Source organism: Pipra filicauda, unplaced genomic scaffold (assembly GCF_003945595.2).
Source record: "Pipra filicauda isolate LSUMZ 115617 unplaced genomic scaffold, ASM394559v2 scaffold13_size5146498_pilon, whole genome shotgun sequence".
Taxonomy (NCBI): Eukaryota; Metazoa; Chordata; class Aves; order Passeriformes; family Pipridae; genus Pipra; species Pipra filicauda.
Window position 1 is genome coordinate 1,217,386 of NW_024103874.1, and position 16,680 is coordinate 1,234,065.

The window sequence follows — 16,680 nt, forward strand, 5'->3', positions numbered from 1 at the left end:
TTCCTTTTTGACAGAGGTGGGAATTAAACTTACTCAGTGACCACAGAGGAGGAGTTCAGCTGTGCTGCTGTTAGAGACAACCAGTGCCACAAGGAACCCCACCATGCTGGCTGCAGTGTAACAAATCTTTATTTCAAAGTTGAGTGCTCACATTGAAAACAAACTAGAGACAAAAAATATCTGACACATCATTTTTAAAGCACTTGAGAAATGCATTCAACTCTCTCAGTCTCAGGTTACACCACAGTTAAGACACCCTTAGCAGCCCAGGAAGCGAGGAGCAGGTTCCTCCAGGATATTGCACTGTTCAATGAGCCAAAGCAACAACTTCCTCTGGTTGGAACAACAAACCATTACCAGCACTGACCACAAGAGCCTTGAACAGCTTAACACTTACATCAAACCTGGCCCACAAGTACCTGGATATCAAGTATATTAAATATTCCACAACCTCCAGCTGGAAGTCAAAGAACTTTATGTTGCAATTAGAGTGTAAGACAACAACAAGGATTCCAATTGCCATTAGATTCCAAGACCTGCTTTTCCTATTTGTAAGCATTACAGTAGTCACAGTACAAGACTCCTCTTGTTGATCCCATGAGGTCCTCCTAAAACTACGTTTTGGATGGGGCAGCAACATCACTCTTTCTGCTGCTGGGCATCTTTGTAGAGTTTGCCGTGATCCAGGGGTGGAGAAGAACATCCTTCAGGGGCAGTCGATGGAATGGGTTGTGCTTCAGAAGCTTGGAAATTAAATCCCTCGCGCCTTCTGTTACAAATGGAGGAAACTTGAACTCCACCTAAGAAAAAAAGGACACTAAAGATGAGGGAAAAGTTCATCATAATCCTGAACAAGGCTCTCACTGCTTGTAGAAGTATTTGTATAGTTGTGTATATTTTCAGCCTGCTTCAAACAAAACTAGTTTGCTGAAACCTTTCTGGGGTATGCAACAGGAAAAGTTATGTATTTTTAATAACACCTTGAATGTTAAATATTCACTTTATCAATTAGAAAAGCTGTTAGAAGGTGAGTTGCTTTATGAAACATAGAAATTCAGATGTAGGCAGAAACAGGGTAGAACCAAGGAAGCAAGACAAGGTATCTTGAAGTCTCTTTATAGTCATTGCACTGAATGACTGAAGACAGTTTTGGGGATACAGTTTTACACAGATCGTTATGTCATGCAACAGTTCTAGTGAAAATCCATCTGTCATTCAAAATTTCTAGAGCTGAAAGGCAACTTGTCCAAATAAGCACTGGCACTTACCCTAGAAATAGCTCTGTAGGTTTCCTGATACGTTGTTGCTTCAAATGGTGGTTTCCCTACAAGGAATTCATAGCACAGAACTCCCAGGCTCCAAATATCCACCTTTTCATCGTGTGTTCTTCCCTCAATCATTTCAGGAGGGAGGTAATCAAGTGTTCCACAGAGAGTTGACCTTCTGCAGGAAAGTCCAAGTTAATCACTGATTATGGCAATTATAGGATCTATTTCCAGAGACAGATAAAAACTAATGCTGACCATCATCAGTACCTCAGTATAGTCCACCTGAATGGGCTCAGCACCACCAGAATATCTGGCAAAGAACTGCCAGCAGTACATTTTCTCCTTCTATCTCAGTCCCTGCAATCACTTTCCTCTCCTTTTTTCACCTCACCTGCGAGAACAAATACAGTCCTCCTTTTTTAGGTGCAATTTCACACTCAGTAGGAAATAACCATATTGCCAGTATTGGTCTGTCATCTCAGAGACCACTGTAACCCTACACCAAACCCTCTTTCAGGGTCAGCAAGGTTTGAACTGTTGAAAAAACAGGATAACAACACTCCTCTGCTACACCAGTTCACTATTAAGACCTTTGTTGTGGTAGCACTTTTTCCCAGTATTTTAAGAAGTTCATTCCACAACTGTGTGACAAAAAAACTGCTATTTTCACTAGAGAAAGATTTCACTACATTGAATTCTCACCTAGAAGATGGAGCATGCACTGACCACCCAAAGTCAGCGATTTTTAATTCTCCATTTGAGCCAAGAAGCAGGTTTTCTGGCTTTATGTCGCGGTGAATGACGCTCTTCGAGTGACAGTATGAGAGGGCATCTGCTAGTTCGGTGATGTACTGCGTTGAGAGAGAACAATCTTTAATAAAGACATTGTCACTAGAGTTTATCTGGCTGCAGTACAGCTTTTTCTAGGCATAATTAGTAGTGTTAAGTTAAAGCAATTATTCCTTAAACCCTTGAAATCTGGCAATACAGGCTATGCCTGAAGTGACCAAGCACTTGCAAAATCAAGCAGTTGTGAACATACGTTATTACACAGCACTAATGTAACTGTGTTCCCAACTTATTCCCTGTTACAAGCCCATATGCAAACCAGCATCCAAGGAATCTCAGTGTCATAGCAGAATACAGAACTTTATGTGAAGAGCTGGCTTTATCCTGCAGATATTCCAGCTACTAAAAGTGATGTATAGGAAGCTGGAACAACCTACTGTAGCAGTTCTTTGTTCATCAAACTTGGTGAGCTTCTGAAGTTCTTTGTAGACTTCTCCACGAGGTGCATACTCCAGGATCAGGTAGACTCTGCTGGCATCATGGAAGTAGCCATATAATCTGAGAATGTTGGGGTGCCTGCAAAGAGATTTAAGTGTTATTCTGAACAAGGTATTTGTCCAAAACCTTTAATTTCCCTTTCCTGCCTCTCCCATTTCAAGACCAGCATGGGAACTTCATCTCATAAGTGTTCCTTCTGCTCACAACAAATCAAAAAGAGCTTCATAGCAGAGAGATGGTGTTCACCAAAGCAGCAGCTTAGAGCCCCTATTGGAAGCAGCCAGCCAAGAGTTTGGCTAATTCTTGTCTTCTGAACATAATTTTCTACAGCAGCTGGAAGACTAATTACCACTGAAGGTGCCAATTCCTATAGGTTTGGGAATTGAAGCTTAAGTATTTTCTGTGAAAACTCAATTTCTTCCTATTTTCCAGGAAGCAGAACACCAGAAACAAGCTCAGACACGAGAAATTGCAGCCACATAAATCCAAGCAGCATTTTTGTAATAGGAAGATTTGTTACCAGAAGTCACTTCATTGCAAGGTAGACAAAGGTAAATTATGGTGCAGAAAGGCAAAAATCCTGACTAGGAATACCAGGGTGTCATATGTTTAAAAAGAAACTTCTCTTTTCTTTCAAGAAAGAAGAAATCTTATCATAAAGAAACCTTATCATAATCCAGGTTACTTCATATATTTGAATGCAAACAAAGCAGAGTAATTAGTCACTAAACTTTACCTAAGATGGGACTGTATTTCAACTTCTCTTCTTAGTTGATGTTCTACACCAGCTTCTTCAAGTTGTGTTTTAAAGAGCACTTTCAGTGCAAGAATAAATTTACTCTGTTTTTCACGTGCCAGGTAAACGTTCCCAAATTTTCCTTTTCCCAAAGGACGACCAATTTCAAAATCTTCAAGGGACCATTGTCTTCTGCAAGAGGAAAGTTAAAAGCTAGATTCTTTTTTGGGCTTTGCCTCCTAAATTTACAGTCACTTTTAATGCTCCTGTTCAATAGATTCTTAGTGATTTTAGTCTTGAAGAGAACACCAGAAGACTAAAAGTATGCAATGAGACTTTCCAAAAGAAAGTTCTGAAAGCTGTTTTATTCCTTCCTAAAATTTATGCAGACTAACCTTGATAATAAATGGAGACTAACACCAACCACACTACTACAAAATCAAGACTGGCTCCTTTGGATACATTTAACACAAACACATCAGTAGTGCATGTCAGAACTATTTAAGGCAGCCACAAACAAATCCAACTTCATCCTGAATTAGACTCCAGCCTCTTGCCCAGATGAAGGAGGCTTTGTTTTCAAGAGTACATCTTGGAGCAGCAGCTATCAGTGTCCTCTCATGTGAAGAGCTACTATGCATTTATGCTAAATGCATAAAGTTTTGTTTAGTTTACAGCAAGTCCTTGTTCCTGAGAATTATCAGTTCAAAGGAAGATTTCCTAGTGATTCACATGTTGTCACTGCAAAGTGTAGGGATCATCAGTCTCCACAACTAAGGGGCTCAAGTAGCCTTCAGTTTAACTGTAGCATGAAGTTCTAGAAGTGAAAAACAAGCCTAATCCAACAGGCCTCACTTATCTAGAATTTAGGTATAAAACTTACTTTTTAGTCTCTTCACTTTTCTTTTTGGCAGTCTCTTCAGTTTTCTGTTTAGAGGTGCTTTCTGCTTCAGGATTTTTTGCTATGAACAGAGAAGTAAATCAATTTATGAACCAGACCTACAAACACTCACACAGGAACAAATCTAAGCTTTGTGCACTATCTGAAGACATTCTTAGAATACGTTCTATGACACTTAAAGCAACCTGGCATAGCTGACTGCTGGGAAGGAAAGAGGGCTAGCAAAATGTAATTTTAACAGTTTTCTTAAAAAATGAACCCCATGAGGTTCCCCCTACCCCCAAAGTATATTCTTGTGTGTAAAAGATTAACATCAATCCTCAAAAACCTGTGATATCTGAGTGCCAATTACATTAACTCACAGCTGGCCAGTGAGCACCTAGAAGCTTTTAACACACATTTTGGCTCTAAATGGTCAGTTTGAAGATAAGTTTACAAGGATAGTGCATTAACATCTAAGGTGAAGCACGTGCTGCTTTTGGGTCACAACAAAGAACTTCTCTACAGGGCTGTTCCCAGATTAGCAGCAGCTTTAGGTTTCCTGCACTCCACTCTGGTCCACAGGAGTATCCCCAGTGTCACAGCTGTGTGACCACAGGCACATCATCCTCAGAATTACCACGTTCTGGAGCCTGTTGGGGTTTCTCGCCGTTCTTGCTTGGAAACCGAGGCTTCACAGTGGCCTGGACGGGCTGTTTGGGTCGGAGCTGCTGCGCTGTCGGGTTTTGGCACAGTTTTTGGGTTGACAGCACGGGTTTTTGGGACTGCACAGGAACTCGCTGGGGAAGGTTTGCAGGACACAGGACACGTTGTGCTTGAGCTCCACTGGTCGGTAACCGGCTCTGGGCAGTATGCTGAGACACAGGGACACGTCTGGGGCCATCCCCAAGGGGATTAGCAACCTGCAAAAAGGAAAGATTTATGTTAATTGTAGAAAAATTCATGGCAGAACTTTTCCACATCTGAAGAACATCAGCCAAAGGTATTAAGACAGCAGATGCTCGCTACAAACACATACCCAGCTTTGAGTCATTGCTGCCCTTAGTACTGTCCATCCTAATCTATCTGCCACTGCAAGAGGAAGTCAGCAGAACAAAGCAAATTCAGAAGGTTCACCTGCTTTTATACTTTCAATCTTTTGTTTCCAGTGAGAAAAGTTAATTTATATTTAAGAAAATCTTAGTCATTTTAGAGTCCTTTGGCTACAGTTAAGTTCAAATGCTAATGATCAGCATTCCTACATTTTTGACCCTCTAATTGTACTTATGCAACAGTTTGTACTTTTTTCTCCCCCTAGATATTATTTCTGGTTCAGTTCACTAAAAATAATGCATTGACAGATTCATTAAAAGGAAGTTTTGTTTACGCTAATCCAAAATTTTACCAGGACTATTTGGTATTAAGTTAAAAAATTGAGAAAGTGCTTGTGTTTCTAAATAGAAAATATATGTAATCAGGGTGATCTTGAGCACTGCTACATGCTTGTGTTAACAGCAACATTGACACAGTGCTTGCTTTTGAAAACTATCTGGAATAAGTTGATTATACACACTTACTCTCTCTCTAAGAGATCTTAAAGTACTTACAATGTACGGAGGATTTCCCAAATCAAGTAAGTCACGCTAATATTAGCAACAATAAAAAAAAAAAGTAAGCTCTGGGCACTGTTGTCTCCAAGAGAAAGCTACATAAGGATAACACTACCACGGAGTTTGAAACCTCTAGTTCCGGGGAGAAATACACCCTACCAACGCCCCTACTAAAAAATAAAGCAAAAACTGCCAACCCCAAACCCAACCAGACAGACCCACAGAATCGTCATGGCAATCTCACAAGAATTCACGTAGCAAGACCAGCGATCCAGCATAAGAAACGGCTCAGGAGAACTAATATAAAAACCTTGTAATTCGGACATTAACCTTGGCAGCGCGGCCGAGGTAGGCAGCGTGGTTCTCCTTCTTGTTCCTGTCCATAGCGCCCGAGGAGAGTGACACCCGGCTCGGCCTGGGAGGAGACGGTGGGGAAAAGGGGTCAGCTCAAAGAACACGCGAGCTCTCGGGGCTCTTATCAACACCCCCCTTCCACCGCCACTGAAGGCCGTCCGGGGTAGTCCCCCCGGTGGGCAGGGACACCCCCACAAAGCCATAGGGACCCCTCGGCGGGCTGGGACACCCTCTAGAACCGCAGGGACCCTCCCGGCGGGCAGAGGACATCCCCACAACCACAGGGATTCCTCGGCGGGCGGGGAACCCACCCCCCAAAATCACAGGGTCCCCTTACAGAAGGACAAAGACCCCTCTGCGGGCAGGGACCACCCCTCAGCACCACAGGGACCCTCCGGCAGGTAGAGACCCCCCCCAAAGCCGCAGGGACGCCCCCAGCGAACAGATACACTCCCACAAAGCCTCGGGACCCTCTCCATCCTTCCCAGTATCCCTATTCTCACCCCAGTCCGGCCGCCTCAGAGGCTGCTGCGCGTCTGTTTGAATTCAAACCGCCGCGCCTTAAATACCCCTTTAAACCCCGGCCGTCCGCCATTGGCCGCCCTGCCACCGCCCGCGCTCCCTGATTGGCTCCCCCCGCGAGGCGGCCCCGCCCTCCCATTGGCTGTCCCGCCGTGCCCGCCCCCTTCGCGGGGCGCACGCGCAGTGCCCTGCCCTGCCCGCGCCGTGTCGGTGGCCGCGCCGCTCGCGCGTTACGCACTTTGCGTAGCGCCCGCGCCCCGCGGCGCGCGCCGCCCGCGCACTTCCCGCCGGCCGCTTCCGCCGCTGCCGCTGCGCAAAGTGCGTAACGCGCCCGCGCCCCGCCCGCCGCGCTCGCACCTGTGGCCGCCGCCGCGCCCGCCCCGCGCCCCCGCCGCGCCGCCAGGTCAGTCCCGCCGCCCCCTCCGGCACACGCGCGCGCCCCCCGCGCCCACTCCGCACCCTCCGCGCACCGCCGCGCGCGGGGCCCAGCGCCGCCGGGGCCATTGTGTGGGTGATCCCGCGGACGGGCCGAGCAGGGCCGGAGCCTCTCCCGGAGCGTCCCCGGAGCGTTCCCGACCCGTCCCGGCAGCGCGGGCAGCGCCACGTGCCGCAGGCGTTACAGCGCGAAGGCAGCGGCCCGAGGGACGCGCGGACCCCGCGTGTGGCACTCCCGGACCCGGCCAGAGCCGGGACAGCGAGTGCGGCCCGTGAGCTGTGAGGCGGTGCCGGTGCTGCCCCGGAGCCCCCGTGAGGCTCCGCGGCCGCCCAGGGGAGGAAAAACTCCATCCAGCGAAGAACCGCGACCGAAGGCAACTTTCCGCTGCGCCCGCGGTGCTGAAAACAAGAGCGAAGGGAGAGAGCCCCTGGTTGTTGTGTGTGGGTGTTTGCAAAGCGGGTCAGGATAGGGAAGAAGAAGATGTCGGGCCGCCGAGTGGCCGCAGCGTGTGACAGACGACAGCTGCCCCGGGGCATGGGGGCCATGGCAGCGCCCATGGCGGCGCCGCTGCTCGACCCGCGCCCGCTCCGCCTGCCCTTCCTCGAGGCTGACGTGAGTAGGACCGGGGAGGGGTCGGGCTGTGCTGGGCACGGGCGGGGCGAGGCGCCGCCGGTGGGGCCGGCCCGGCCTGCAGCGCCCGGCAACTTGTCGCCCAGCCCCGGCACGGCCCCGGGGGGGGAACCCCGCTCTGCTGGAAGCGCCGCTTCGGAGCTTCGCGGCTGCGACACAAAAGAACCCCCCGGGCCTCCCCCCCAACCTGCGTCCTGTGCGGGGACGGCCCGCGCTGAGCCCGCCCCGCAGCCCGCACGGAGCGAGGGCCCGCTGGATGTGGAACGGGGAATGGGGACCACCGGGATCCCTGGAAGGGGGAATGGGGAGAGGGACCCTCGGGACCCCTTGGAGGGGGAGTGGGAGTGGGAGTGGGAATGGGGAGAGGGACCATCGTGATCCCCGGAAAGGGGAATAGGAAGAAGGACCTCCGGGAATCCCGGAAAGGGGAATGGAAACGGGAATGGGGAGAGGAACCTCTGGACCTCCGGAAGGGGAAATGGGAAGAAGGACCCCTGGAAGGGGGAACGGGAAAAGGGACCCTCGGGACCCCTGGTTGGGGGGATGGGGAGAGGGACTTCTGGATCCCCGGAAGGGGGAACGGGGAGAGGGACCCCGGGGGATCCCTGCTGGGGGGAATGGGGAGAGGGACACCCAGGATTCCTGGTATGGGGAATGGGACCTTGGGGACCCCCGGAAGAGGGAGTGGGGAGAGGGTCCCCCGGGATCCCTGGAACGGGCAGAGGGTCCCCCGGGCTCCCCCCTGGGGCCTCCGCCTCCCCCGTCACGTGACCCACGCGGTGCCCGGTCACGTGACGCCGCCCCGTTCTGTCGCCCCCCCTCAAGAGCCGCCTCCCATCGATGTGCGGGCGCTCGATGCAGCCGCCTTCGCGGAGGAGCGTCCTGCGGGCCCGGCCGCCCCCGCCGCTGCCGCCGCCGCCGCCGCTCGATGCGCTCCGCGCTCCCGCCGCCATCTTAGGGGCAGAGCGCGGGCGGCAGAAGGAAGGGTCGGTACGTACCGGACCGCGGGGCTCGGGGCCGCCGGCACGGGAACCCGGCACCGCCCGGGGCCGCGGGGGGGCGGGCAGGGCGCGGGGACCGCGGGGGGAGGACAGCGGGGCCGGCGCGGTGCTGCCCTGCGCGCCCCGTGCATCCATCCATCGGAGCGCGGGCCCGCCGGGAGCACCAGCACTGTCCCTCGGTAACACTGCGGGCTCCGGGGCTGCTTCGTGCAGTGCCGGGCCCGGTTATGGGTCAGATTCTCATTTCCGCTGCAGACAAGTGAAACAGGTTTTTTCTCCCCTTTCTCTCCCCTTTCTGTCTCTGATTCTCACCTAAATCACGGCAATATTTGGTGCCTGCACTGAAATTTCTTGGAAGGTTGTGGTGGTTTCATGCAACTCTCTTGTATGTGATTTTTCTTCTCCGTTTCAGGCCCCTCCAAGGCAGTCCTTGCTCACAATGTATAGGACAAAAGTCAGTTTGAAAGACCGTCAGCAACTTTACAAACTGATCATTAGTCAGCTGCTCTATGATGGATACATCAACATTGCCAATGGCTTGATAAATGAGATCAAACCTCAGTCTGTCTGTGCTCCATCTGAACAACTGCTGCACCTAATTAAGTTAGGTAAGCCACAACCAAAAGCTGACATAAAAGTCTAGTTTCTAAATCCCCAGTGAATGAAGAGGTTGGTGTCACTGGAAACACATCTTTGATGCAAAGGTTGTGTCTGGTAATAGCACCACGCTTCATATTTGGGTACAGCCTTTGCCTCTGTGGTGTTTTTTGGAGGGCATCCCTGTGTTATCCTTTAGTGAGCATTAAAAGCAACACAGATCTGAGTGTTGTCCAGATCTGTTTGTCTGAACTCCTGTACCATATAAGAACACTTGCCCTAGGTCCTGGGTGAGTGGCAGCTTTCTAAAAACACCTCAGTGAAGAGGATCACTGAGTCCACAGATGTGAGAGAAAACTCCACCCTCACAGTTCTGCCAACTTTAGAAATAGTTTCTATGTGGTTCTTCCTGGCAGTGCTGGAAAGGGAGCAAGTCATTCCATTGGCAATCTTTGCTGGCTTTTATGTATCAGTCTTCAGGAAATCTTCCCAGTCTGAGGTCTCAGCAGAGGTGTCGTGTGTCCTCTCCCCGTACCTCCTCTCTGGAAGGGCCTCAGTGTGTAGGGAAAACACCTGAGCTGCTCTTGGAACGAGCTGACAAGTCCTGGAAGAGCTCTGGCCATGACATCATGTCTTGTCTGTAACTCAGCTGGTTTTGCTGCCTGAACTGGTTGAGTTCCAAGGGTATAAATACGTGAGACCTCATGTCTGTTTGAAATATGAATGAGAGACTTGAAATTTGCAGATGAAAGCAGCAAAAATCTGTTCTACTGCATTTGATCATTTGATGATCACCGCTGGGCACAGGGCTGAAAACTCTTGTGTCTGCCCTGTTGTGATTGTCAGTGCTGAACTCTCTGTTCTGCAAGTGCATCCCAGAAATAAAAATCTATAAATTGGGTGTGCAGAACAGTAAAATTTTTGCCTTGCAATACAGGCATAGTTGTTTGTGAAGTAGGCTTTGTTCTCGAGTGCAATAAAATAAGAAAAGAATCAGCGAATGCTTCATTTTTTTACTTTAACACTCATGTAATGGTGTTGGGGTTTGTTTCACCCCCTGTGAAAAGCTGAGCAGAGGCCTGTCCATGGCCAGTAGCTGATTCTCAGTGCATTTACCAGCACTGAACACTACAATATTCACTGGTTGTATTTCCACAGTTTGAGCTGTGCCTGCTCTGGTGCAGCCCAAGCACCTCATTCATTGCTCACCACAAGTGCTGCTGTGTGACCAAACCTGCTCTGCCAGCTCAGCCTTGCCCCTCGCGGTTCCCTTTCCCAAAACCTGCCCTGGAACCATGGCAGGGTCTGTCCTCTGTCTGAGGAGAAGGTTCCCCTGGTTAAGTGCCCCCCCTTCTCTCATTCCAGGCATGGAGAACGATGACAGCGCTGTCCAATACGCAATTGGCCGGTCGGATACGGTGGCTCCGGGCACGGGAATTGACCTGGAATTCGATGCAGACGTGCAGACCATGTCTCCTGAGGCCTCAGAGTACGAGACCTGCTACGTCACATCTCACAAAGGGCCCTGTCGTGTGGCCACCTACAGCAGAGATGGACAGTTAATAGCTACAGGCTCTGCTGATGCCTCCATCAAAATCCTGGATACAGAGAGGATGTTGGCCAAGAGTGCCATGCCCATTGAGGTAACATGGGAATTGTAACCCTTTGGGAGTTGTGTCCTTGCCATGTCTGTATCGTGTGGCTGCCTCTGTGAGTGGGACTGAATACCTGTCTCAGTGTATTTCCTGCACCAACAGTGGCTCATAGACCTTGGAAGAAAAGGAAGAACTAGGGCAAGGACACCTGTGTCGCTCCTGGCAGCAGAGAGAGAATTGAGCCAGGAATTGCTTCCTCTGGTTGCTGGTCTTTGCTGTATTGTCTGAACACAGTTCACCTTGAACCCACTTGCACTTTTGGCCTCTGCAGCCCCACGTGGCAATGTGTTTCACTGGGTGTTTCCGAACTGTTTCATACAATACATACTGATTTGCTTTATCTTTTTCCAAGGCAGTTATCAGGTGGCATTTAAAAGTGGGCTTTTTTGCACAGAGTGCACACTAAATTCTCAGCAAAAAGCTGCAATTCTGGTGCAGCTTCCCTCAGTTCTTATAACAGTGCAGTGTTTTGCTTTGGGCTGTTTATGAAGGTGATGTTTTCTTTCACCAGTTCTCTACTACTGAAACTAGTTTGTCCTTGAGCAAGTTGTTTGACCTTTGTAAAGATACAGGGATTTAGTTTGTTGACAGTATATAAAAGGCCTTCAAACTGATGCCTGAAATGGAAGAAAAAATACTCCAAACAATATCAGTATAAATGAGATAGAGAGCAGCTCTTTAATGAAGGCCTTCAGGTGCACACAGTACATAGGCACACACCTACGTACAGAATTCTTACACTTTTATATCTTTAACTAATTATCATGTCTAGTGGGTACATGCAGTCCTTTTGCCCTGCTGCCACCCTCAGAACTGCCCCACTGGAGCCCCTCCAAGGGTCCTTATATCTTGTTTTGTCTACCACGTATCTTGTTATTCCAGTCCGGGTGCATGTCCCAATGGAATGTCCTTGCTAAAGTCTCTTTCTTTGAGAAGAACATTAAACAAGCCTAAAGACTTTAGAAAATTCAATATGAAGCACGAGAACAGGTTTGGTAACTGTCAACTGCTATTCTGAAGTGTGAGAAACTTTACAGCCATACTAAAAATCCATATTTGCCAAAAATCTTAAAAATTCTAAGGCATCAAAACAATGAAGAAAAAAGATTGTGTGCCTGGTTATGTTGGAAAGGAGCTGCTATTTGGCAAGCCTAGAACCTACTTTTCTTGTCAAAAACATTCTGGTTTCTAACAATAACTTTGCTGAATGTTCCCTGTAGGTCATGATGAATGAGACAGCACAGCAAAACATGGAAAACCACCCTGTTATCCGGACTCTGTATGATCACGTGGATGAAGTGACATGTTTAGCTTTCCATCCAACAGAACAGATCCTGGCATCTGGTTCAAGGGACTACACACTTAAATTGTTTGATTATTCAAAACCTTCTGCCAAAAGAGCCTTCAAATATATACAGGTTAGATACAGTACCAGTTCAGAGCAGCCAAAGCTGGAATGTTTAATTGCTGAGGCATCAGTGAGTTGAGTTGTGCCTGAGTTGATTAGGGATGTAGGAGGACACAGATATAACATTTGCAGGCATTATGGTGAAGAGTTGGTGCTTAATGGACACAGTATGTAAATCTAGTGCCTATCAGCTTTTTGCTCATCTAGACTAAATCTAATATGCCTAAGTTTGAAGTCAGTTATATCATTAGTTTTGGAGGGGACCTTGGGATTAGGTGATGGTGGGCTGGGGGCTGTGTGGCTGGCTGACAGAGCCTCCTGTCACTTTTGTGTGATATCCCAAAAATGAGGAGGCACTGCAGGCTGCTCTAGGACAAGAACTGTGATACAGTTACAGGTAGCCTGTCATTTTAATCCTATTTGCCATTAAATCCTATTTAGGAAGCATTTTCTAGTTTGCAAAACCAGAACCCGTTGTGCTAAGTGATCATTTAAGCAGTTTTTTAGCACTTTGGTGCCACCAGAACTCACCCTTCCATTGCAGGTTTTGTCCTTCCTTACCCATTTGTGCATTTTTGCAAACAGGAAGCGGAGATGTTGCGCTCCATTTCTTTCCACCCCTCTGGAGATTTCATCCTGGTTGGGACCCAGCACCCGACGTTACGACTGTACGACATCAACACCTTCCAGTGCTTCGTGTCCTGCAACCCCCAGGACCAGCACACGGACGCCATTTGCTCCGTCAACTACAACGCCAGCGCCAACATGTACGTGACGGGCAGCAAGGATGGCTGCATCAAACTCTGGGATGGGGTCTCCAACCGCTGCATCACCACCTTTGAGAAGGCACACGATGGAGCCGAAGTCTGCTCTGCTATTTTTTCCAAAAATTCCAAGTATATCTTGTCGAGTGGAAAAGACTCTGTAGCTAAGCTCTGGGAGATATCCACTGGTAGGACGCTGGTCAAATACACAGGTATGTGGCAGGTGACCTCCCAAACACCTTCTTTTTCAGGTATTAACCCATGGCAGGGGTGGAAATACTGTCAAAGAACAATTAAAGGCAATGAGAGACTGCTGCTTTGAGGATAAATTGCCCCAAATTTTTGAAAACAGATAAACTAATTCCATAAGAGAAGCTGTGATCCTTCTGTGTCGGTGTAAATGTATTTAGTCTGAGTAGATTTTGGAGACTTTTCTGACATCTCTTTGCTTTGGAAGGATGTTATCCTTAAATTGGGGAAAAGAAAAGAATGTTATCCTTAAATTGGGAAAAAGAAGCACTGAACCTACTTCAGGGCAGTTGTTTTAACCATTAACTCGGGTGCAAAAAATAGCTCTGTAGCCATGGCAATAGTCTGAAATGTGGCTGCAGTTGGTTTGTTTCTTTTTTTGCTTATTTTTTTTCCAAGGATGCAGTTGTGTGCAACCTTTGGAGCATGGTAACAGTGCCATGCTTTGATCTCAGCAGGAATTAGGGAATGATGAAGGAGGTAGAGCTTTGCATGTGGCAGGAGCTGTGTGCTGGGAGAGGCTTTGGTGTCAAACACTAAGTGCTTCAGCAGTAGGAGCCATAGCATAAAAGAGAAGAGGATGCTGAAAGTTGGCTCAGCTTTTGGGCTGTGTAGGTCCCTTTTTGCACTCCAGCTCTCTCCTGCTCCCAGCCAGCAGGGAGCAGCACCTTCCCAGGAAACTTGTAGGATCGAGTGTGTGCAGTGCATAGTAAATGTCTGTATGGGAAACACACATTTTATTGAAGGTATGGCCAGGGAAGCTCATACAACAGGCCATATGATATATACATTAAAAAGGTCCTCAGTGATCATGAGAATCTGTGTGTTCTCCTGTCTGTGCTCTTTCCACTTGGTTACAGCTGAAAGCCTTATGCAAAAATATAAAGCAAAAGTGCTCTTTAAAGGTAAATGATTGTGCTCATACCGAGGGGTTGGGCACAGCTGGAGTAAGTATTCCTTCCATCCTCTAAGGAATTTTGCAATATATTACGTATCCATGCATGGACATCAGGAAGAATTTCTTCATGGAAAGGGTGGTCAGGCTGCCAAGGAGGTGGTGGGGTCCCCATCCCTGGGGGTGTCCAAGGAATGACTGGAAGTGGCACTCAGTGCTCTGGGACAAGGTGGGGATCGGGCACAGGTTGACTCGATATTTTCCCACCTTTATGATTCTACAAAAGAATATTCATTATTGGTCTCCTGTTGCAGGTGGAAGTGGTAGGAAAGCAGAGAAAATACAACTCCTTCATAGACTGCAGGAATTGATACTTACGCAAAGTTTATTCTTAGGTCTTTGGAAACTTCCTAAAACTTAACAATATTTTGCTGTGTATATTCAGGTGCCGGTTTGAGTGGCCGACAAGTACACAGGACACAAGCTGTCTTCAACCACACAGAAGATTATGTGCTGCTCCCAGATGAAAGGACCATAAGTCTCTGCTGCTGGGATTCCAGAACTGCTGAGCGGAGGAACCTCCTCTCCCTCGGGCACAACAGCATCGTCCGCTGCATTGTCCACTCCCCCACCAACCCCGGCTTCATGACCTGCAGTGACGACTACAGGGCCAGGTTCTGGTACAGGAGGTCAACAACAGACTAAGGACAGCTTTACAGACAGGAGTGATCCAACTCACACACCACCTTCTGTTGATTGTACCGCCAGCAGCTGCCTGCGTGAAAACCGTGCTGTGTCTGGTTTTTAATTCTGTCAAACGTGGCAGGAAAACAACAAAATACTGAGACTCTTAGCCCCACACTAATTTTTTCATTAGTGTGTGTGGTTTAATTTTTGTAAGTCATCTCTAATAGTACTCAAGGGAAGGGGTGGAGAATAAAATGATCCTGGCAGGAAGGGCTAAACTTTTTCTCCTGCCTTTCTGAATCACAAAAAAGATAATATAACTGTGTCTTGCTCAAACTGGGCAGAGTGAGCCATTTCTGCTCCGTGTTTTGTCTGTGCAATCCCACTGAAGTCTGTTAATGGATTACACAAGGAGCAGCAGAACTTGGCAGATACTTTAATGAAGCCTTAAGCTGCCTTCAGCCCCAGTTCATCCTTTGTAAAGCTCTGGTTTGTATCTTTTAGTCTGGGGGTTTGGTGGATCTTTTTTTTTATTTTTTTGAATTGGCCAAGTGGACCTTCAGTTCTGAGCTGTCTTGTGCCATAAGAATTCAAACAGGATTTTAAATTGTTTAGATAAGTTCAAGAAATGGTCTTCTAGTTCTGGTGTTAAACCTCAGACTCCATCTCATCTTCTTTTGAATTTATCTGAACAAGTGGGACTTCATAATAAATTCATAATATTTTCAAGGAATATCCACATTGCAACTAAAATGTGACAGTGCTGCTGCAGATGAAAATGGGAATTATTTTGCCTTAGAGACCTTTAGTATCCTCTCAAAGCAAGAAACTTGTACATATGAATTTTTGTATATGTACCTCAGAAACGTCACTATTTCATTTTACCAAGAATTTTTCATGCTCTGTTACACAGCATTGAATGACATTCTTTTTTAATTACTTAAAAACCCAGTGCAGATTGTTAAGAGACTGTGCTTAAAACTTCCTGTAAGTTTGAAAATTCACTACTTATTTTCACAGAGGACAGCCTGAGCAGAGTTGTAAACATGTTTTTTCAGGCCTCCCTGTGCAGGGCTCTTGAGTGTCACATCTGGGAGGTTGCTTTGGTCCAAGCTCAGCACTTGCCTTCATGAGGATTTTTAAATGTAAGATTGTTCTTGCTGCTGGATTAACTTCCCATTACACTGAAGAATTGTCAAGGGCTGATGAGGGTACAGATTTTGTCTGTATTTAAATAAAAATTGCCTTTTAAAAAGTTCTTTGATACATAAAGAAGGGATTGTATTTGTTTTTTGTATAACAAGGGAGAAACGGATCAAATATGGAAAGCTGGGTCTTTAGGGACTTGTTAAAGCTTTATGAATTCATTGTGTTACACCTGAACCAGGCACAGCCACAGATTTAACAAAGTGGGATGGTGGTTTTAAAAGAGAGAATGGAATTCAATGTTCTCTTTAAAAGCTCCTGCTATGCAAAATATTTCCTGGGCTTAAGAATCCTCTTTGCTCCTCCTCTGCCTCCCTTTGAGTTTCTGAAACTTCAGAAACATGGGTGGCCGGAGATAGTGGTTCTGGTGGCTTTTTTGGTGGAGAAACAAGGAGAAGCAGAGCTTGGGGGAGGGAAAAGGGAAGTCCTGACACAGCCATTGATGAGTGGTGTGTGCTGGGTGACAGCAGCTCTGCCACAGACAGCAGTGGCATT

General features: G+C 47.6%; 2 protein-coding genes across 6 annotated transcripts; one reads left to right on the top strand and one right to left on the bottom strand.

Annotated features, from left to right (window-relative positions):
• Positions 1-111: 111 nt before the first annotated feature.
• On the bottom strand, positions 112-7,215 carry AURKA (aurora kinase A). 4 transcript variants are annotated; one of them, XM_039378506.1, is made up of 9 exons: positions 7,117-7,215; positions 6,112-6,196; positions 4,812-5,094; positions 4,175-4,253; positions 3,292-3,483; positions 2,495-2,633; positions 1,971-2,119; positions 1,269-1,443; positions 112-800 (listed from the first exon to the last, which is right to left on the bottom strand). In XM_039378506.1, exons 2-9 carry the CDS (start codon positions 6,163-6,165, stop codon positions 615-617), a joined length of 1,257 nt encoding a protein of 418 aa, XP_039234440.1. In that variant the 5' UTR covers positions 6,166-6,196; positions 7,117-7,215; the 3' UTR covers positions 112-614. The 4 variants fall into 4 exon arrangements, with proteins under 4 accessions (XP_039234440.1, XP_039234438.1, XP_039234437.1 ...); XM_039378504.1 differs by lacking the exon at positions 7,117-7,215 and adding an exon at positions 6,639-6,732 and having other exon boundaries at positions 4,815-5,094; XM_039378503.1 differs by lacking the exon at positions 7,117-7,215 and adding an exon at positions 6,639-6,732 and having other exon boundaries at positions 1,269-1,440.
• On the top strand, positions 7,104-16,251 carry CSTF1 (cleavage stimulation factor subunit 1). Of its 2 annotated transcripts, XM_027710494.2 has the most exons (7): positions 7,104-7,705; positions 8,549-8,713; positions 9,137-9,332; positions 10,687-10,964; positions 12,197-12,394; positions 12,970-13,360; positions 14,738-16,251. In XM_027710494.2, exons 1-7 carry the CDS (start codon positions 7,574-7,576, stop codon positions 14,995-14,997), a joined length of 1,620 nt encoding a protein of 539 aa, XP_027566295.1. In that variant the 5' UTR covers positions 7,104-7,573; the 3' UTR covers positions 14,998-16,251. The 2 variants fall into 2 exon arrangements, with proteins under 2 accessions (XP_027566295.1, XP_027566296.1); XM_027710495.2 differs by lacking the exons at positions 7,104-7,705; positions 8,549-8,713 and adding an exon at positions 8,869-8,992.
• Positions 16,252-16,680: the final 429 nt, after the last annotated feature.